Consider the following 23,204-nt stretch of genomic DNA (forward strand, 5'->3'; position numbering starts at 1 on the left):
CGGAGGCGGTGGGACACGGCGGGCGAGCGTCGCCTCTCGGGCACGCTGCTCTCTGCACTGCCGAGCGGTGTTTTGCTGTAAATGGAATTAAATAAAACCTCAAAACCCTGTACCTGCATTATTATTCACTGGGGCTTGGATCGAGCCGGGGGAGCTTTAATACTTCTTCTTAAAATGATGTGAAATGGCTGTTCCTCACAAATTTAACCAGTACAACCTCTTCGCGAGGCCTCCTCGTACTTTCGCCGAGGATGAGCGGGACTCCAAACACCCAGCGCCGGCCCCTGCACCGTTACCGCACGGGCGGTCCGGGCCTGCCCTGTAGAGTGGAGGGAGGCGTGGGAGGAGGCGAAGGACGGCGGGAAGGAGGTCCCGCCGCCGCTCCCGCCGCGAGCCAGGGGGACTACATCTCCCTCTGTACCGCGGGCTTTCCGCCAGAGGGCGGGGAAGGGGCGGCAGCGGCGGGGCCGATGGCGGGCGGCGGCGGCTGCCGGCGCGGCCGGGAGCAGCTGGAGCTGGAGCGGCTGGGGCAGGCGGCGCGGGCCGGCTCCTGCCCGCCATCGCCGCCGCTCTCCGTCTGCTCGAGGCAGGCCTGGAGCCGGGACAACCCGGGCTTCGAGCCTGAAGAGGACGCGGCGGCGGCGGCGGCGGCGGGGCCGGTGCTGGAGATGGACGTGGAGTGGGGCAGCGGAGCCGCGTCGTCGCTGGGCAGCGGCACGGGGGGCCCGGCGGGAGGCGGGCGGCGGGCGCGGCGGGGCCCCGCGGGGCGCGGCGGGGCCGAGGGGCCGGGCCGCCTCTCGGGGCCGCCCGACGGGGCCGCGCCCCGCAGAGCGGCCTGGGCCAAGCGCCTGGCGCGGAGACTGCGAGGTGAGAGGGCCCCGGCCGCGCACCCCGCACACTGACCCGGCTCCTCAGGCGCGGATGCCGCTTCCTGCGCGCTGTAGAGTTGTTTGTAGTCTCTCCTCTGTAGCTGCTTGTAGTCCTCCTTTCCCTCTGCCCGTGTCCTTTTCCATCCTCTGTCTCTATGTCCCCATCTCTTCGTGCACATCTGTCTTCCGATCCCCGTCCTGGTTATGGCCCCCAGCACACGCAGATGCACCTCCATCTCGCTCCTTCCTTTCCCCACCTCTCTGCCTCCCAGGTCTTATTCCTGGCTGCTTTCCGTGTAAGACACTCCTGCACAGGGAAAGTTTAGGTTGGACATTAGGATTAATTTCTTCACAGAAAAGGTGGCATTAGAATGGAAGGCCCAGGGAGGTGGTGGAGTCATTGTCTCTGGAGGTGTTTAAGGAAAGACTAGATGTGGTGCTCTATGCCACAGTCAAATTGACATGGTGATGTTGGGTCACAGGTTGGACATGATGATCTCCAGAGGTCTTTTCCAACCTTGGCTTTCTGCCCCACCACCAGGTCTTTGGAAGTTTGGGGCAGAATGCTTGTGCTTCTTTTTCAGCAATACTCCATTCTACAGAAGTGGTTAGGATGGGGTGGGATACTTAGAGTGGGCTGCTGGGAAGGTGTTTGATTCACTTTTCTTTTTCTGCAGTATTGTGCAGTGCCTTGGTGCTGCCCTTTACAGTCAAGTGCTGTCTGCTGTTACACAGCTGGTGACCAGGGACAGAGTTGGAAGCAAAACTGAGCACATATCATGTGAACGTTTGAAGTGTCATTAAAAGCTTACTGCAGTAACTTCCTGCTGATCTCACCTTGTACAAGGTTGATTTGACAGCAGCAGAGAGAATGCTGGATGGGGAGTCCTTTGGATTTAAGGTTGTGAGAACACATTGAAAACCCTCCTTTCTTTTCATAGAAGCTTAAAATGTCAGCTTCAAACTACAAGGATTTTAAACAGAGCGTTGGTTTAAGTGTCGGGTAAAATCTTTACCGCACGGGCAGTCCGGGTGCCACCAAGGCACTGCACAAAGCTGCAGAAAAAGCAAACCATATTTAGAAAATAAAGATTCTTCTTCTGAAATGTGGATTTTCTGAAGATAGTAGATAGTACTACAGTTACTGGCTGCCACAGCATCAATGGAACTATGAAAACAAGCTTGACTTTAAGGAAGGATTTGTACCTTCTCTGATTTTCATGTGAATTCAAAGATTGTTTGCTGTAATGATTTCTCTAGCTTTGGCTGTATTGCACTAAAAGAAATCCCTCTTGTACATTGCAATATCTTAGTGGTATGCAAGTCAGACTTGCAGAGATTATGGAATAGAGCATGTTTTCTTTTTAGCAGATTTTATAGGGACCATGTTCAATGACCCAAGTCACTTCATAACAAGAAACCAGAATAACCAGGAAAAACTACCAGTAATAATTGTATTGTGCATGAATTGGCACTGTGCTGTTTGGAGTCTCCAGTAGAGTGTTTGTTTTAGTCCATTGCTGAGATGTACAATTGCCTAGGAAAAGAGCTGCTTCACATGGAGAAAGTTAAGTCCTTTTATAAAAAGTTTTACAAAGTTTTGATACTTCAAATGCTCCCTTCATCTTAGTTGTTGCCAAGAAGGAGCCTCCTGTGCATGTTTTCAACTGTGGTGAAAAACAGCAATGTTTGTACATGAGGCGAATGTGAGTGACCTGGTGGTGACCTGGCAGGTGTTGCTCCTGTTCCATCTCTGTTGTGATTTGTGCAGTAGTACTGAAAACAGTTTCTGTTGATTCCTGACCTCCTTCTATAGGCAGTGTAGCTAAAGTTACTGTAGTCGACAGATCCTTTTCTGGCTCTTTGATGAGAATGTTGCCATAAATTCCTGGGCACAGTAAATGTCTGGGTGAGACTTCGGTACTGTGAAGGTGCTGCAGGGTGCTGTACTTCTGTGGAATAGGTAACCCCTTATCTGAAGAATGTGATCCCTGTGCTGCACAGTTTAAAGGGCTGATTGCAAGCCTGACATATTATTGGGCACTTGAAGGATAACTGCGGGTTTACTATGGGGAAGAATACTCCACGGTTCTATAGATATTCCATGGATATCCATGAGTATCTTTGAAGACTGGAAATGGTGCATTCAATTTTATTTCAAGGACTACAGGGAAGTTGGCATAGATTTATTTAATAGAATTGCATCTCACTAGACAGAATTTAACAAGAGGGAGCAATCCTTTGGGTATCACAAGTGATAGAGTCACCATGGCAGAAAAGATGCCAGTTAGTATTGAAGGATGTTCAATGACAGATTGCACTTTACTTGCCATGAGTTATGAAAGAAAAATGCAGAGAGGATTTAAAGTATTGGGATTTTGCTAATTGCTGTAACAGGAGTTACTAAGTGAATAGAAGCAACTATCAGTAGCTGAGGTTCTTTATGTGGATTCTGTTCAGATTCTAACATGAATGTTTGTGAAATGCCTTTAGTTCCTCTAGTTTTACAGATCTCTTCAGCAAATATCCCATATGCTGAGACGAGAGGGACTGATTATTCTACTCTGTTAAGGAGGAAGTTACCAGAAGTTTTGATGGGTAAAAACAAGGTGTATTTCCAGAGCCAGCCTGGAAAGGTAGCCCTGCCTTGTAGAGCTGTACTTGGTCACCCAGTGCTGCCATGTCCTCATGTCTGTCATCACTGATGTGTGTTGGGCATTTCTTGAAAGGTTTTCTTAGTTATTGTTACATAAAGGTACAAAATACCCGTCCCAGTCATTCATTAATTGATACTTTCATGAAGACAGCTACATACAGAATGAGTATGAGCAACTGCTAGTTGCAGATTTATTTGATAAAAATACACAGATTATGTCAAAAAGTTGATGAATATCAAATGTATATAAGAAAACAAAACAGTTTTGTTGTTTGCAGCAGATGTAAAATCCAGCACTGCTTACCTCTACTATGTTTGATGCATCTAAATCAATATTCTAACAAGGGAAAAGGGAAATAATATATTTATATTGCAAAAATGTTACAGCTAATGAAAGCTCCAAGCTAGCTCATTAAGCACAAAAATCGTTGTGTGATCCCTGGTGCTGTTTAGTTGGATTTTTTCTTTGCTGTAACTTTCTGTTCTTTGCTTGATTTCTAATGGTAGTCTAATATGACAGAGTTTGAGTTTGGAAACTTTCTGCTTCTGCTCACCACATATCTTATTGGTGAGTAATTGCTGACAGCCAGGACTTTGCTTTCTCGCCAGCTTAGCTCACTGGCTTTTCCAGCCTTTTCTTCCTCTCTTCCATAATACCTTCCTGCCTTTATTATGAAGGTTGATAGTGCAACGTAGTGCTGTGCTAGAGGCTGAATTTATTGTTATAATAATTAGTGACTCAGTAAATGTTCTTGGATTTGTGTTTTTGTCTTCAAGAATGACGTAATGGGGAGGATTTGGCATTCAGCATAGTAAAGTTGCAGTCTTTATCTGCACATTTTCAAACTTGGCCTTAAAGAACAGCTTTGGAAAAGCTCTCCTATTTGGGGGCTGACGCTAGGGAAGGCCCTAAGTTACCAATTAAACCACGTGAACAGAGATTAATGCTTAAACTGTTACTGCTTGCTGTGCCCATGCAAGAGAGGTTTCCAGGTTTATGTCACAACTTAAAAATGTGGTAGCTGAAAGGCTTCAAGAAACATCTAAGACATTTTTTTTCTTATTTATGCAGGTAGAGTTAAGAGCTTCCTTATTCCCATCTCTGTTAGCAAACAAAGGTGTGCAGCAGGCAGCTTAGCCCATTGTCTTAGCCTTACAGCAGTGGTTGCAGATTGACTGAACTCATGCTTCATTGTCACGTTTATAATGCGTTTTGGCTGTCCCTTGTTACTGTTCCATTTCAAATTACTGTGGTATGTTTGATGGACCCAGGATTTTTCCTAGGGAGTTTGAGGTTACTACATTTCCATCTACTGAGAAGGTAAAGGATGTTTTGAAAGGTTAGGGAAAAGGATGGAAGTTTACTGCAGTTCTGTAGGAGTGAATTTTTAGTTTTAAATGCTTTTTCACTGATCAGAAACTGAGGTCAAATTGCCTTACTTTAGGTTTAAATGTAGAGAAGCTCCATGAAGGGAACAGTCTGAGCAACAGCAGCTGTTCCCAGCTTTTTTTCTATTCTGTACTAGGCATAGGAAATAAGGATGGTGATTGTTAGCTGCATTTTGTTTCGAGGTGGTTGTTCCTTTTAAAAGACTCTATTTAGAAGATCCTTTTGCTTTTTTGTTACTCACTTGGAAGAGATCACCAAAGTTGAATAGTTTCTCTCCCTGTCTTTTTGGGAATGTCAAGCATTATATGAAATGAGGACCAGGCAAAAACAGTTCAGCTGATGCAGTTGCTCAAGCTGACAGCTAGACTGTACAGCAATTGCTCATTTAGGCTGCTACTGATGTTTAATTGATAACTCTTTGTTGTGCAGGGAAAGAAACCATGCAGAAATGCTCACCAACATCCCTGCTATGTCCCCTGCCTATCTGAGAGAGGAAGGTTATCATACGGTGTTTTAAAAATAAATTTGACTCAAGTATTCTCCTTTCATGTAGAAAATTAAGACTGCTTCTAAAGGCTCAATCATGAATGTGCATTTTCATTCATTGAACAATGATTTGCATGTTCAAAAGATAACATACCAAAGCACTGCATTTCCATTTCTTGAAGGATGGCTGTCTGTGCATGTCTCTGTATGCTTGTATCTGTTTTTATACCATGTGGTTCTAAGCAACAGTATTTCTGCAAATCTTCTAAAGATTCTGTTAGAGTTCTGCTGAACTGTTCCTAAATTATTATGGTATCTCATTGATAGTTGATACTGCCTCAGGCCCCATTCTGTCTGCAAACAAAACTTGTCTTTCTTAAACTTAAAATCCATAGAAGAACTTGCAGCAATGACAAAGGTTAAGCTTTCAACACCACTTACTATGTCACTTGTGTATCTGTACCAGACATCTGTGCACATCATTATATATATCCTTTTCCTTTTAAGGTCTGTGGGGGACAAGACTCATGGAAGAGAGCAACACCAGCAGAGAGCAGTACTTGAAAAGTATTTTACGGGAGCTGATCACATACATGGTTTTCCTCGTGGTCCTTTGTGTCTGTAAGTACTACTCAGCACCCGTGCATCCAGTTCTGTACTACCTGCTTGTTGTGATTCCAGAAAGGAGGTTGTTTGATGTGGGAGAATAAATAGACAGGTAGGCAAATACTTGGAATCAAATATTTCTCTTTTTTCTGCGCATGGGCTGTAGCTTGAGACTGAAAATACTACAATATACAATACTACTTTCTGCATCTTAACAAGCTTAGAATCTTCAGGTAGGATGATAATAGACCTATTCTTTGTTTTTAGAGAGCATTTTTTTATTGTAGTACCACATTGCAGTGTAATACTTCTGCTACGCTTTTTGAAATCACTGAGAAGAAATGGTAAATGAAGAGGAGGAGTTAGCCATCCAGGACAAATAATTGAATCACCACATTTGAAGTTCATTAGCAAGGTTATATACAGATCACAGCTGGAGACTTCTGTGGTTTGTGCCATTTGTTGTCTTGATACCATATGAAGTATCATAACACTAAAGAACACAGAACATAGTAATATTAAATTTACAATGCAAGAAAGAACTTCTTGTGGAGTTACAAAATATCTGTTTTATTTGTTTGCTAGGGAGAAAACCAACAAAACCAACAAAATTGCACATTAAGTTAGTGTATCTTTAGAAAGCCAGTATGTTTCAAGTCTCTAGTTTTTAGTGTGAGCAGTTCTGCCCTAAATGGCTGAAATGCTGGTGGTGACTCTTGAGTTGCCATTTATGATCAGTTTTAATACAACAAAGTGTTGTTTTAAATTTTTGTGAGAGGGAATCTCAGAGTGGAAAAGCAAAGGCAAAACTACACTGGTAGACTGTCTGCTCTGCTTGAATGTAACAGAATTACTAAAAAGCCCAAATTTTATACTATTGACACAACTGTTTTGATGTTGTACTGCAGGCATGTTTATATATTAAATATCATGGTTTTTTCCTTCCTGAGTAATTTAAGAGTGCTTAGAGAAGGTTTATGAACAAAGCAGTGCAAGGGTGCTTGTGGCTGGCACACTGTAGCACTAGGAGAAATGTTGCAGCAAGGGGTGTGCTTTAAAGTGAGATTTGTTTCAGCAGGAGAAGTTTGACTCTTAACAGGCTGTTAACTGTTTGTTTTGCTACAGAAAAAGATTTTTGCTAACAGAATAAAGGAAAAATGTAGTGTGTTAAATATCTGGAGATATTGCTAACTTATTAGTATTTTTTAAGTATCCTTTTTATTTTTCACATAAGCAATAACTGGAGGTCAGTCTGGTCTATGGCTTGGCATGCCCTAGGAGAGTGCTGCCCACTGCAGGCTAAATGCTGTGAGCATTTCTTGTTCTCTTGTTGTTTGGAGAGTAATGTTTAGAGAGAATCCAGGTATTGCACAGTCACGTGATATATTCCATGTGCACAGCAGAACTCTATTAAAAATAGTTTTTGCTCTCTGGATGTTAAGGGAAGCAAAAAATTTATAAATTTTATACAATTACCAAAACTGACAGTGATTGTTCAGTGTAGGCCTAATCTTTCAGATTCCTCTGAGTTTTAGCCATAGAGTGGTTCAAGTATTTACAGGTGGTAACAATACCTATCGGCAGTGGAGAGACAGGGGCATCTGAGCTTGGATCAGAAGCCCATTTTATTGAGAATATAAGGCATTTATATATGGTTTTACTGGTATGGCACTTCATTAAGATTCTATTTTTGCTAACAATTTCCCATTGGTTACACATTCTTCATGACAACACATCACCTGGTAACATTATCTTATCACAAAAGTTTCACAACATGTCTCTTGCTCACTTCTTGCCCAGGGAGAATTTATCTGTGTTTGTCTCTCCCAAGGCTTCTGCTTGATCAGGCCTAGGATATCAGGCTCCTTTATCAGTTCCATTGTACTCTGTTTTATTCCCCATAAATACCCATGCCAAAGACTATTTCCTCAACCCATCTTAGTTTTGTACATCATTTTATAATTTATCCTCTGTGGCCCTCAGCCATACCTTTGGCCCTGTGTGAGGAAAAGGAGTAATATAGTCATTTATTTTCTGTGGGGAGTTTCTCTTAAAGGCACTGCACATCTGTACTGGATGTTCATTGCTTAATCCATGTCATTCCCAGTGCCCTGCAGTATCCTGGTTGACTGTCATTATCTGCTCAAGCAGAGCATAGTTGTCCTGAGGTCTTTGTGCCATCTGTGCCAGTTCTCCATGCATGCCTTGGATAGCACAAGCCACCTAAAAAGGCCCCACCTGCCTCTCTTCAGGCTGCTGAATTGTGCCTTTTTTTTCCTTGAGGTTTACTTTGGTAGAAGCATTAATAATAGAATGAGATGTGGAAAGGAGAAGAGAGTATTATAAATTGATCGATCAGTCTACCTTCACTGCTTTTTGTATTTTAATCACAGTTGACAGATAAATGCTGCTTGGTCTGGATTTTGTTTTGGAGCTTAATAGTTCCACTACAAAATCTGTACAAATTCAACCTGATTCATTCAAAACAAATAAAGGCTTTTGTTGTTTTTTTTTTTCCTCTTTCTTTTATTCCTTTATCTCTCACTCCTTACCAAACCTTCTGCAGTGACTTATGGGACAGTGAGTTCCAGTATGTACTATTATACAAGGGTTATGTCACAGCTCTTCCTGGAAACACCTGTGTCAAAAACAGAGAAAACTGATTTCAAAACTTTGTCCACAATGGATGACTTCTGGAAGGTAATCTAAACCCAAGTTTTTATATCTCTGTTGCTGTGGTTTACTGGTATTGTCATGAACCTTAAATTTAACCTTTAGAATCTTTTTTCCTAACGTGGTCATGCTTGTGCATGAAAATCTATGTGCACAATGTCAAAGCTATGGAACAAAGTAGGCCTTTAATATGTGAAAATTTAGAGCTCAAATAATGTTGGTGGGGCAGGGTAGGGCAAGTTTGTAGGATGTCTTTGGAGGGCAGGTAATAGTAAAGTCTTATGTCAGAGAAATTATTAACTGCAATTCTAACACTTCTGTGGAATGAAGATCTACAAAAACAGTGCTGGCAGCATGCAAACTGAAGTTCTGTCATCCTCCTCAGTTCACAGAAGGCCCTTTGTTGGATGGTCTTTACTGGGAAATGTGGTACAACAACAAAACCATGGCAGAAAACAAAAGCTTCATTTATTACGAGAACCTGCTCCTAGGAGTGCCTCGCATTCGGCAGCTGAAAGTCAGAAATGGTTCGTGCTCCATACCTGAAGATTTAAAGGAGGAAATCAAAGACTGCTATGATGTCTATTCTGTAGCTAATGAAGATACTGCTCCTTTTGGACTCCGGAATGGAACTGCGTACGTAGCATTCCTGTAGATACATACTCATTTTTTATATACTTGTCACCCATTTTTCTATCTTAATTTTACAGTGTTAGTCAAAGGAACTTTGTAACTTCTTTCTCTGAGGTTACATCAAAACTTTGTAGCAAGGACCCTCCGAATTAAAGTATATTTAATAGCTAATGCATGTTTTTTGGTCAGGTTTTGTTGGTGTCTGTTTTATTAATTGTAAGTTGAAAGTGGAAAGACCAATGTGCTCTCTTTCACTTCTGAACTAGCTGGACATACACCAATGAGAAGGATTTGAATGGCAGCAGCCACTGGGGCTTGATTGCCACATACAGCGGGGCTGGTTATTACCAAGACCTCTCGAGGACCAGAGAAGTGACAGCTCTGCAGATTGCAAGCCTGAAGGAGAACCTGTGGCTGGACAGAGGGACCAGAGCAGCCTTCATTGATTTCTCTGTGTACAATGCAAACATCAACCTGTTCTGTGTGATCAGGTATGAACAGAACCACAACAGTGTTCAGTTGCACAGTGTGGGTTGTAGACCTGGGGTTTTCTTGTGATGGCTTTGTTTTGGGGACATCGGTGTATCGGTGATATTTTTGCCTGATGTCCCGGAGAAATGATGAGGATCCTCCATGGATATCAGAAGACTAATTAATTAATATATTATACTATATTATTCTATATTATATTACACTATATTACATCTAAACTGAATCTGCACAAGCACCCAACTGCACAGAATCTTGTGACTGTCTGCTGACTGACAGTCTGCACGTGTGCTTGGCCCTGATAGGCCAAGGGAACAAAACACCATCACTTTGGGTAAACAATTTCCATATTGCATTCTACTTTGGCACAACACAGGAGCAGCGAATGAGATAAGAATTGTTTTGATCATTCTTTTCTCTGCTTCTCTCACTGCTTCTCTCAGGTTCAGAGAATGTGAATCCCACATAGGTGAGTGTATGTTTTGTGTAAAAGAGACAACTGAAGTGCCATACCTCCCTGTCAAAGAAGTGAGACTCCTCATGGAGTCTGTCCTGGCTTTCCTGGTGACACAATGCCTTGGGTGCAGTTTGCAGGAGACCTTTCTAGAGAGTTGGCATATTCAAGTAAATACATGGGTATAGAGCATCAGGCTTTGGTTTAGACAGAATGAAACAGGCAGAGATGAAAACAAATCTTTCAGTCTCTGTTTCCTCACCGTTCCTGAAAGGCTTTGAGTTTTAGTCAAAAGTCAGTGTGGTTACGTTTACAACTTTTGTGTGGTGTGAAAAATCGGAATCATATGTGGGTTTGTTTCTATTATTTAGATAATTATACAAATAAACCCAAGTGTCCTTTAGTAGTGCTTTTCATCAGTTCATGTTAAATTAAATTATTTTTTTCTTTGCCTTTTTTTAAATGCAGGTTGCTAATAGAATTTCCAGCCACTGGAGGCCTGGTTACATCTTGGCACTTTCAGCCTGTGAGGCTGATTCATTACATCTCCACTTTTGATTTTTTCCTGGCAGCCTGTGAAATGTCCTTCTGTCTTTTTGTTCTGTATTATATGGTGGAAGAGGTCTTAGAAATTCGCATTCATAGACTGCGCTACTTCAGAAGTGTTTGGAATTGCCTTGATATCCTTATCATTGTGGTAAGCAACCCTTGTAATCAGGCTAAAATTGCTTTCTAAAGTGCACTTTGTAGGAGACATGAATTACTCAGTGTTCCTGTTGTGGTTTTAAAGTACAGGACCATCATTAGGAAGGATACTTCCAGACTATTAGGCTATTCAGTCTGAATATGACAATTTTAGTCTGTGTTGCAATGTTGGTATGTTTCACAAAGTTGGTTGTTCTGTCTTCAGTGCTTTCAGCCTGGTGCAAAGGTAGAGTATTTGTCCATCATGCATTTTCAGTTTTTGTTTATACAGACTTTTACTGAAGGTGACAAACTTTCCCTCCCTTCTACATATATGGTACAGACTATTGCACAGGCTTTCAAATAAGAAGATCATCTGCTTTAAAGAAGTGATTTACATTTCAAGGAATGGGACTTGGATTTGAATATGTTTGCAAAGAACCATGAGGAGATTTATCTTGGTATTAAATACTCACCAGCTAATACCAAGTTTGAAGAAGTGCCTCAGAATTGTAGAGTGCTAGCAGCTGTCTAGGTTAAGTGGACAGCGTTGCACATTAGTAATCTTAGTGTGCCAGAAAATATGAACTTTGGATATAAAGCTGCATAATATAATTCTCTCTGGACTCAGATCAAGCTGTGCTTACCAAAAGTATACAAAGCCAGAAATGCTGAAACAGTTCCAGTCCCATACTTGTTTTGTATCTTCAGGCTTGGATTAATCAGAGGTTTCAAGTCTTGAAGCCAGTATTTGTAATCCAGGGAAATATTACTTGCATCACAGTGCTTTGTAAATGAAGGGCTGCTTAGGAGGATGTTTACATGAACTGTCTGCTGTTTTTTACACTTAAAGGTTGGGCAGGGAAAAAATGCTTTGCTGTTACAGTCAGTGAAGACTATTCAAGTGTGAGTGTAAAATTCAGTTCACACAAGAGGTCAGAATTCTATGTTTATGCGTTGCCTGAGGGGTATTGTTTAAATGTAGGATTATGTACTTACGACTCTCTATATGTGGTGAAGTGTTCACATACAGTAATGAACAGCCCATTTGCAGAAGTGAAAGCAATAAACCTCTGTAGTAAAACTGCAGCTTCTTTGCTGTTGCTTGTTCTGGGCAATACTGCTCAGTCTGTGCTCTAGAGAAACTGTAGTACCTTTTTGGCTACTGCTGTCTCTCTGTTCTGTGTTCTTTTTCACCTTTGTTTGAGTTGTCATATTCTCTTCCTTACATTTTCTTCTCTGCGACAACATCACTTCTGTAATCCTGCTAGGTGCCACTGTCATCTTGTTCTTCACAAACAGTGGCAAGGAAATGACTTTTAAATCTTTTTACTCCCAGACTTTTTGTCTGTTGTCCAGGACTATAATGGTTTTATTGTGAAATGCATGAAGTTCTGCATATCTTAACTTTATCTGACATAAATGTCTCAAACAATTTGTTTTAAAACCGTAATTACTTTTTGTAAATTTGTGTGTTTCTTTTGTCCTCAGCTGTCTGTGGTAGCTATAGGAATTAACATCTATAGGACATCAGCTGTCGATATGCTCCTGAAGAAGCTGCTGGAAGATCAGAACTCATTCCCCAATTTCGAACCCTTAGCATATTGGCAAATGCAGTTTAACAACATTGCTGCAGTCACTGTGTTTTTTGTCTGGATTAAGGTAATTCAAGACACACATCTTTATTCTACCATTAGAATGTAAGCAGTATTCTGAGTTTCATGAGACACATTATTTTAGGTTTACTCATGTTTCTCTCAAAGTCAATCATGTGAGAAAGTCAGAACAGTGATAACTTCTTGCAGATGAAAAGCTAAGTTGTAATTTGCCACAGGTGTAGTCAGCTCTTGTTTCAGTCTAGAAAAAGTAGTCAGTCCTTGTGTTTTGTCAGCAGACATGTTAAGAAATGTTTTTATTATTCCTCAATTGATAAGTCAGTAATTCTTACTGGGTACTGCTTTGTCTCTAGCCATGTTCAAGACATCTCATGTAAAAGAGTGGAGAGCAATTATGTTAAGAAATTGTCTTCCTTCACTTTTCAGCTTTTTTCTTTGTTTTTTTTCTTTTAACAGCTTTTCAAATTTGTTAACTTCAACAGAACGATGAGTCAGTTATCCACCACAATGTCTCGCTGTGTCAAGGATGTAATTGGCTTTGCCATTATGTTTTTTATTATTTTCTTAGCATATGCTCAGTTGGCCTATCTTGTCTTTGGCACTCAAATTGATGACTTCAGCACTTTCCAAGATTGCATGTAAGTACAGGTATAAAACACGGAAAGAAGATTTTGGTGCATTGGTGAATCAGTTACTTTATCAGAGGCAAATCCTGTGATGTCCATCTAAGCAGATAAGCTGCAGGCACACTGCTGTTGAGTTAACCTGGTAGGAAACACATTTTTATAACATTTTTATCTCTGTGTTATTGCTGTCAGAGCAGTAAGCTAAAAATGGCAGGGCTGGGTTGGTGTGATATGATTTTTACAGGGGTTGGTTACATTCCTAGATAAAGCAATGACTCCATGTTCAGTGGTTAAATGCTTATTGAAATATTGGATGCATAATAAGGTTTGTTCCTGATGGTGTTCATAGTTGCTTGACTCAGAGTCCATCTTAGACAACCACAAAATTTATAAGTATCAGGAATCCAGGAGAGAGAGAGAGAGGACTTAATATAAGATTGCTAATCATTTTTTCCTTGATTGATTTGGTGCAACACAACCTGATTGTAACTGAGGAAATTAATAGGTTGTTCAGTCACTGATTTCCCCTGCTCCCTTACTCTGGGGCAGTGTTGCAAGGAGTTTCTTGCAGAGAAGTCAAGGAACTGGAAATATGCTGATGGTACCATAAATTGCCAAGCTTCTTCCGGCTTAGAGGGAGAGGGTTGGGGTTGTATGTGTGTGGGGAAGATGGGAGTGGGTCTAAGAGCTTCACAGTAGTAATTGTTAGTTTGCTCTGCTTCCTGTTGTGACCAAAAAGGAGAAATAACCCCCATGGTTTTGTTCTGTGTGTGGCACCTGACTGTGAGTTGGGTTATGCCTATAAGATGTGCTTGATTAACCATTTTTGAAGACCCTGAGAAAGTGCTACAAGAGTGCAGATCTCTCTGCAGCCTATCAGTCACACTGCTAGAATAAAATAGTTTGAAAATCATTACACAGCTCCAGTAATATTTTCTTCAACTCCTGGATGTGTTTTGTTTTTTAAGATTTACTCAATTCCGCATAATTTTGGGAGACTTCAACTTCACAGAGGTTGAAGAAGCTAATCGAATTTTGGGACCTGTTTATTTCACTACATTTGTGTTCTTTATGTTCTTCATTCTTTTGGTATGTACACTTTGTTTATATGGGGTGTGTCAGTGGCTGTTTTTGCATTACTTGTCCTTTGATTCCTCCTGCTACTTTTGGGGCTTTTTCTGATAATGATGAGTGTACGGTCCATGAAGGGGCCTGATTGCTGCATGGCTGGTCACTACACTCTTTCCTGTTTTTCCTCATTTAAAATTGATTTGCATAGTATATTTTTTGTCATTCTCATGTAATGATCCACATTTTTAATTTATTATTATTATTAATTTTATTTCTAAAATCTGAATAGTGCCTGGTTGTCAGATACAGCAAGGCTGTCTCTTTTGGTGAAAAGTAGCTGTACTGTTCCATGCAGTCTCTTGATTCATAAAGTGCTCTAATGTGTGGCTGGCTGGGTTTACAACAGCTTTGTTCTTGCATGCCCCACACAGCTTTGCCTGCTGCAAGAGCATGGTTCTTCAGCAGTTCTGTATCATCATAATTTTTAGTGTTATTTAGTGACCCTCATACTTAGTGCAGCTTTTTGTTACTGTTTGAGATGAGGAGGAATGGCATTCAGATTTTATTTGTGGGAAAATACTTCATCTTGGATGAAGTTCACTGATAAGGATGCAGAGAATTTTAAATCTTTTGTGAGGAATTTAAATGTTTGGTGAGATGGACCAGGATTCAATGGGAAAATAACAAATGTGTCACTATGTGCCAAAGGTTCACATAAAGCAGGTTTCCTATTTGCTTTGTAGCACCTAAAGTGTTCCAGAGGAATGGTCTAGTGTCCAGCAAGGGAAAGAAATCTCTTTTTTTCTAAGGGGCAACAGAAAAGCACTGAAAGGTGAAGTCAGAGCAGGTTATCCAAAATACTCACTATAATTTGTGTGTTTTTTAATATCATTTTGTCTGAATGAAATGTTGATGCAAGTCCCTTGAGACCAGTCTGAGACCTGGAAATTCAGTTAGGGAAGATGGGCAGAAAGACCCAACTCTCAAAGCTGGGCAAAATAGCAGCAGAAAATAGCACAACAGTGAATTGTCAAGTTACCTCTTACTTCTCTGGTGTTGGGCATGAATGCATAAAGATACGGCACTGAAAGACTGTTCCAAAGCATGTTTTTTTAAGTCCTTGAGGAAACAGAGGATAACATTGCCTTTCTACATTGAGCATGCCAGTAAATTGAGTAACTCTTCTTGAATATGCAATTTGTAATTCAGTCATTCAAATTCAGTTTACTCCATGTCTAGCAGGAGCCTTTCAGCAATGACAGCATGGTTTGATTAAGTTACATGCTTGGCACAGAGTTAGTGAGACCAATATTTTCTCCTTTCTCTGTACAAGAAAGAGCTCTTTCCAGAGCTGGTGCCATAAATGCCAAGGGCCTGATTTTAAGCTTTTTGATTTTATCTTTAGTTTGAAATGCTAGCAGAGCTGTAACTAGATAAGAACATTTGTTTTGTGCTGATTATTACAGGATGAGTAGTTAACTTGATTCTTCAGGCATTTTTGTTGCCAGCCGTTTTGCCTGGATTAATTCACAGCTGTTACCTGTGTAAGTTTTGCTTTGCAGGGTTTACTGCCACTTCTGTGTGTAGCTGTGAACTGTCTCTGGAAAGGAATTCTTCAGTTATGTTAATAACCAGTGATGTTGATTAAAATTTGTTATATTGCAGCGCATCATATTTCAATATCAAGCTCTGGATGTTAGTTTCATTTTAAACAGATCATCATTTTCTTCTGGCCTTTTGAAACAAAATCCATGTTAAGGTCTGCAGAACAAGGTCATAGGAGTAGTAGGGCTCAGTCCTGTTGAAATTTGAAATTTCAACACTTTTGTTTTCTCTTATGAACAGAACATGTTTTTGGCCATTATCAATGATACCTACTCTGAAGTCAAATCAGATATGGCACAGCAGAAGGCAGAAATGGAATTGTCTGACCTTATCAGGAAGGTAAATGCTTTGTTTGTTTGACATCTTATTCGTCACATCTGAACTTATTTCATAAAATACTATATAAACTGTACAAAGTAAAGCTGGCAGCAGCTGGTGAGAGTACACATCTCAGTTAAAATAAATTAATCTGAGCTGAGTGTAAATTAAATGAGTGAAAACTTCCCATCACAATATATTTCAGTCATCTGAGACTTTGCCTTGAATGATCACACTGAACACACTGAATGAGATTATACAGTAGCTGATTTCTGTAATCAATAAACTTACTAGAAATCTCGTTTCATGAGAAACAACAGAATTTTACTTTCTCTTTTAGGGCTATAACAAAGCCATGATCAAACTTAAATTGAAGAAAACTACTGTTGATGACATTTCAGAAAGTCTGAGACAAGGTGGAGGAAAACTCAATTTTGATGAACTCCGGCAGGATCTCAAAGGGTAAGGGAGTTGTTACTTCTTATCTTGAATAGTATACCCAGGGACTTGTGATGTTAACTTTTTGATGTGATTTTCCTCTAGCAGAAGCACACTAATGTGGATAAAGACACACACCGGAGTGTTTTTCTCGCATTATGGCTGGTGTTGGCATCGCATACCAGAGAAAGGTTTTTGGGGCTCTGGGGCCCAACCTCCTTGAATTTCTGTGTTTTGGGGAGAAAAACACAGAAATCTCTGAGGAAGAGATTTCTCCTCAGAAATCTCCTCAGAAATGACAGAAACATTACCATTTCCTCAAAGGTCTCCTCAGAGACCTTTGAGGAAATGGTAATGTTTCTGTCAGACTACTGCAGGAGTTTGTGGACAGTCGGGAGTCCAAGGCAAGGGTACAAATCAAGGAGATATAGAAAGGAGTTGTGAAGGAGAAGTGTTCAATGTTGGGAAGATTGATGCTTTAACTAATGAAGAATAAGGACTGAGGGGTTTTTATCAGTGTTGTGAATCTATAGGCAACACTGGGATGTCTTTGTCTTGAGGATGAAAGTCTATTTGAAGTGAAATGTTTTCTAATACACAGAGTTCTTTCAGCATCTGAAAAATGGAAAGTGAAGGAACTGCTTTTACTGCCTTTTCAGGAAGGGGCACACGGATGCAGAGATTGAAGCAATATTTACCAAATATGATCAGGATGGGGACCAGGAATTGACAGAGCATGAACATCAGCAGATGAGAGATGACCTGGAGAAAGAGAGGGTGAGCTCAGCATTAGGAGTGGGATGCTGCCAGCATTGTCTGCCAGTCTGCTCCCTGTGCTGGTTTCCTGCCTCAGAAAAATCCTCTTGTCTCCCTTCACTTTGCTGTCTTTCCTGGCTGGCTGAGCAGAACTGTAAAAAGGCACAGGGGAACTGATAGAGGACAGGAGCTCTTTGACCTTGACACCACCATCCCCCATGTACAGGTGAAGGGTTTTTACGTCTTCTCTCTCTCTCTGGCTTGTGTTTTCACAAAGGAGGATCTGGACCTGGATAGGAGCTCTCTACCACGTCCTCTGAGCAGCCGCAGCTTCCCCCGGAGCTTGGATGACTCTGAGGAGGATGAGGATGAAGACAGTGGACACAGCTCCAGGAGGAGGGGCAGCAGTTCTAGTGGGGTTTCCTATGAAGAGTTCCAAGTGTAAGTTTATCCTTCTGAGGGGGACAAATCTGCATGTTGAGTTTTGGTTTGTTTTTTTTTATTGTGGGTTTTCTTCTTTGGGTTATATAGTACTCTCTCCTTGATATTAATCAAATTATTTTTAAAAGGAAGTGTTAGGATTTTGTTGTGCATAAGTCACTCCTTTTAGTAGCTTTCAAATAATATCTGAACTGGAAGTGCCTTAGAGAGCCTCATGGGAGTTGGTTAGAATATAGAAAATCAGAATAAACAAAAAAAAAAAACCAGCAACAAAACCCCTGCTCTTAAAACCTTGCCACTGAAAAGTCAGAGAAAAGGGTCATGTTACAATAATGCCAGAAAATACTTTTGTGTTTTTTTAAGTAGTAAACCCTTGAGTTTATTTTAAGTTCAGTGAGAGCTTTAATGGTTGTTTCTGATAAGATTTAAGTTACTCATGAGTGTGTATTTTGTCTGAAGTGATAGAATTCCATATTAATTAATTACAGCAACACTGGCTGAATAAAGAATTATATAACTGGAACCAACAAATTTCCATGATGATGCCCTAAGAGCAGTGAAAGCAGAGTGCAAGATGTACTTTTTTCCCCCATGTGCTTTGCCCCTGTTTTACTTTCTTGCTCTGGTATACCTTAGCCCTCCTGGATGGTAGGTTTGTGGGAAGTCAGAGGCGTGCTTGGATAACAGTGATGTCTCATCCTTGTCTGCTCTGGTGTTGACATGCTAGAACGGTGCTGACTGGGCAATGTCCGAGTCACTGAAGCTCCCACTTGTTGCCCCCAGACTCATGAGGCGGGTGGATCGCATGGAGCATTCCATTGGCAGTATCGTCTCCAAGATCGATGCTGTTATTGTGAAGCTGGAAGCCATGGAGAGGGCCAAGCTAAAAAGGAGAGATGTGTTGGGAAGGCTGTTAGATGGAGTGACAGAGGTAAGAAACTCTCTGTGATCTGGTCACAACCTGAATGTCTTCCTTTCTGTTGGCAGTTCTTCCTACTGCCTGGCTTGGCAGGATTGAAGGAGTGGTGGTAAAGAGGAGGTGGTTGCTTTGGCAGTAGGTGAATAATTTCAGTTAGGTGTTAGGAAAACATGAAATTTAAAACATGAAATTTTGGGAACATGATTCAAGATTCAGATATGACAACACGTCTTACAGCACCCCTGTGTCATCATTTAAAACTATGATCTGGACATCAGTGGTGTTCAGTAGTTGCTGAAGCAGCCCCTCCATCCCTTGGTGTCTGTTGGGATTAATGCAATATTTTTTGTGGACTAGTCTGTTAGAGTCTATGGGATCCAGCCCAGTCTGCTCTTATTCTCCTTTATTACTTCTGGGACTGTGTGTGACAGGTGGGGGAGGTCACTTCTGTCACGGAGGTTACCTGACTTCTGCTGCTTCCCCTTTCACTCTCTCTTTCCTTGAGGGCCCTTTGGAAATGGCCAGTGGGAGAAATGTGTTATTTCTGTAGATGCTAAAATCTGCCAAGTGGAATATGTTGTGCAACTAGGTGGCAGCCTGGGCGTTTAATTTCATCCCTGGAAATAAAACAGTTTGCTGTGGGAGCTGTATCCCCGTTAGCCTATGGAAGTACTCAAGTGGTATAAGTATTTCTTGTGGTTGTATAGGGTTTTGCCTAGACTTCAGTTTGGAAGCTGCACTTCCAGCTTGTGTCTTTTAATGTGTTTAGGATGAAAGGCTGGGCCGGAACAGTGAAATCCACAGGGAACAAATGGAGCAGCTGGTGCGAGAGGAGCTGGAGCGCTGGGAGTCGGACGACACGGCGTCTCAAATGAGCCATCGGCTGGGAACGCCGCTGGGACTGAACGGCCAGCCTCGCTCCAGGAACTCGCGGCCGTCTTCTTCCCAGTCAGATGGTGTTGATGCAGGAGCAGGAAATGGGGGGAACAACATCCATGTGTAGCTTGAGCTTTGTAGGTGATTCCCATGTTTCAGGTCAGTATTCAGTCAGCAAATTCCCCAGCATGAGGGGATCATTCTGATCAGACCCCTGAGGCCATCTTTCACTGGTGGGAAAAAGTAAATATTCACTCCATAAATCATTTTCAGACTTGCATAAGCCATGTGTAATGCCAGCAGTGAGAGTGTCACCCTTGGAAACAAAAATGCTGGAAACTGAATGGATAGCAAGTGGGAAAACATCTACCAGGACAGAAATCTGATTCCATAAAAATATTATTGGGAACACTTGCACGAGGGCAGCAAGCTTCAGACAAAATAATGTGCAGTGGCTGACATACTAAGAGGCTATTAATTTTCTGCTTCCTCTTGGAAAGTACAATTTTTAAAGGCTTTCAAAAGCAAATTTTAAAATAATATGGCATCAGTTTGTCTTATTCATTATAACAGCTGACAGATAAAACAGCACTTTTTAAAAAAAATATGAGTTTCTACTTGTCTTTCTGAGTTATTCTTGGTACACTTAGTATTTTACTTAATTTAAAATATTTTTCCTGTTTTGAGAGGTACATTTCTTTAAGCAGAAGAAAGTGCACTTAGTTTGTACAATTGTAAATTGCATCATTCTGTGGTAGAAACTGAATGCATTATAAGTAGCATTTAGCAAGAAATATTTGAGAACTTCCTCTTCACACCCAACTAACATAATAATTTTCAGTTAAGTTGCAAAGTGCCCGTTTTTTAAAGCTATCTTTTAATGATTTAAGTGTTTCTAGGATAAACATTCCAGAGGTTCTTAGATAAGTACAGCTGCTTTGCAGAAAATACATTATTTAAAAGCACACAAAATTGAAAACCACTGAGTTTTCCTTGGGTGTGACGGGGAAAGGGGCAGAGAAGTTTCTGACAGTTGGGAAAATCTGATCTTGTGCCATGTGAAGTTCTAATCACATCTCAACTATGTGGTCTGTATTTACATTTAACTAAACTGCTTGTGAAATGGTTAGCTACATTTCTACATAGACTTTTCTGCCGAGGTGCAGCACAGGATTCCTTTGGGAAGGTGTTTATATTACAATCACTGATTTTTAGTATTTTTAGTATTCCCTCTGCTTTGTGTCATGGAAGCTTTATTTTTGAAAGGACATGCAACGCTGAAATTCTGTTGGTTTCCTATAGAGAGCTCTGAGGCAGCGTTTGCAGTTTTGCCTAGGAATGTATCTCCATATGTGGAATGCTGGTTTAGGAGGAAGGCTGTCAGTTGTGCTTTTTTCCTGAGATGGCAGTGTTCTGGTGTTTAAAGACTGAGAGCTGGTGAAAAAGATAATGGAAAGCTGCATAATCAACCACATTAGTAGCGTATGCAGAGGAGAAAAGTCCAGTTTAACAAAGTATAAGTGGCATGTGTTATGTTGGTGCCTTCTGTTTCAACAAGCAGTTAGTACCTCTTCATTCTTGTGGGAGTGCTGCTTAGGCAAAGCTTCCATGTTCCATACCTTCTTGCAATGGCATTGCCTGGATGTGTGGAGTGCCTTTCCTCTAACCAGGGAACTTGCTAAAACTAAATAGAATTCACACCTTTCCGTTTTTGACTTTACGAGAAACCATATGCACAGAAACCTAATTAATGTAAGCTGGTAGAGGACGAAATTCAGTACTGGAATTTCTTAGTAGCTGTGTCTTGGGAACAGAATTATGTAGGAGAACAGGTTGTGGTCCTTGTATGGGTTATTTGGTCCTGTATTGGGAAGAAATTCATACCCTTTCACAAGAGTCCTCGTGAACTTGTGAAAACAGTGCACAGCACAGTGGGGGTAGGGCATTTGTGTAGGGTGAGGGCATTCAGATTAAACCTCGGAAGCCTTTCTGAGGGAAGCTTTTCAGTGTTGAACTGCATTTCTGACTGTAAACAGACCAAAGAGAAACACCAGCTGTACTCATGGCCATCAGGTGTGCAAGGAAAATATAAAATACTATACCAAAGCAATTTAAATATACAGAGCTTTGTCTTTATATTCATATCCAAAATGTGCCTTTCAAAATGTAAATTCAGTCACTCAGTTCACCTTGCATTTGTACTATATGTTTATTATGAAAATGTTTGCATTAATATCTGTATTTGTTGGGGTATATTTCTGTAACATGTCGTTACTTGATAACAAACTTCATCTTGAAGTGCAGTAAGTTTCCATGGGGTACCCATGTGCGTGGACAGTGGGCCTTGCAGTAAGTGCATTGCCACTTGATAAATGTTACAAACATTTTATTGATGCATTTTTCAGTTTTAGATTATAATATCATTTGTCACTTACTAAAAAGGTATAGTTTTTTGCATAGTAATGTACAGTGTTTGGTCTTATTAGGAAGCTGTTAATTATGCAAGTCTTCTACAATGATCAAGAATGAGCACTTTATTTCCTAATAAATATTTTATATAACCTACAAAGCAAATATTGTGCCTACACTTGGTTTGTTTATAATGGAACATGAAGAATCCTGCATTTTATTTGTGTTACTTTTAGCTCATATCCTATTCTCAGATTACCTAATAAAGGGAATAGAGGGTGTAAATGAACCCAGTGGACTGGGCTGATCCTACTGTTTCATTGCCCAAGCAGTCCTTTTTTAACACTTTATTTCAGATCTGTGTTTCTGCAAATGCACAGGTCTGCTTTCTGCTACTTCAGGTAGCAGCTCCCACTGCTAGTAACTGTCTCTTCATTAATTGCTGGGTAATTTAAGTGGGTTTTTTTCTCTATTCCCCCTTGCCCCCCACCTTCTTTCAGGAGAGAATACTACAGCATCTGGAGGGTTTGAATAGAGCTTGGAAAACCCAGGCTGCCATGTAAAACCCATGGTTCTCCCTGGACAGTTGTATTAATGAAACTGTATTAATGAAACTCTATTAATGAAAATGGAATTATTAATGTAAATACATCTCAATCTTTAGTGAAATACATACATACTGAATTTATTAAGTATATTAAGCCTTTAGTAAGTGCACTATAAAAGTCACAGTGTGTGGGGAGTGGGAACTTTATTTATTTATCTATTTATTTATTTAATATTGTGTGTATGCTGTAATATTGCTGATTTTGGAAGATTTCTTCAGGAAGTGCAGTTTGAGGTGCATATTTGGAATAAGAGCTTTTTGGAGTAATTCTTCCATGTCCACAGGCATTACTTGGATGTCTTGTATAGTCCAAGTAAATCCAAACACAAGAAAAATTTGGTCAAAAAACTGAGGAAAAGGAGACCTTTATGATTAAAGGTCTGCAAGAAATTGTCACTTGTATAACAAGGACTTCCAGGTTTTAAGCACTGATCATGCAAAATAGGTACAGAAATGTGGAGTGACAGCTTAATGGTTCAGGTGACAGACTGGCATTCAAAGAGTTGTGTTTTATTTGTGCCACCTCACACTGATGCCTTAACACACACTCAGCTGCTTCCAGCTTGGATTAAAGGGCTGCTA

General features: G+C 40.7%; 1 protein-coding gene across 1 annotated transcript; it reads left to right on the forward strand.

Moving 5' to 3' along the window:
* Positions 1 to 5,831: 5,831 nt before the first annotated feature.
* Positions 5,832 to 22,180, forward strand: PKD2 (polycystin 2, transient receptor potential cation channel). Its single transcript, XM_066547947.1, has 14 exons — positions 5,832 to 6,022; positions 8,574 to 8,707; positions 9,066 to 9,316; positions 9,580 to 9,804; positions 10,725 to 10,953; positions 12,432 to 12,602; positions 13,013 to 13,194; positions 14,151 to 14,271; positions 16,099 to 16,197; positions 16,517 to 16,638; positions 17,274 to 17,391; positions 17,648 to 17,811; positions 18,595 to 18,742; positions 19,500 to 22,180. The coding sequence occupies exons 1-14, from the start codon at positions 5,929 to 5,931 to the stop codon at positions 19,731 to 19,733; spliced, it is 2,292 nt and encodes a 763-aa protein (XP_066404044.1). The 5' UTR covers positions 5,832 to 5,928; the 3' UTR covers positions 19,734 to 22,180.
* Positions 22,181 to 23,204: the final 1,024 nt, after the last annotated feature.

This window comes from Molothrus aeneus, chromosome 4 (genome assembly GCF_037042795.1).
Source record: "Molothrus aeneus isolate 106 chromosome 4, BPBGC_Maene_1.0, whole genome shotgun sequence".
Classification (NCBI taxonomy): domain Eukaryota; kingdom Metazoa; phylum Chordata; class Aves; order Passeriformes; family Icteridae; genus Molothrus; species Molothrus aeneus.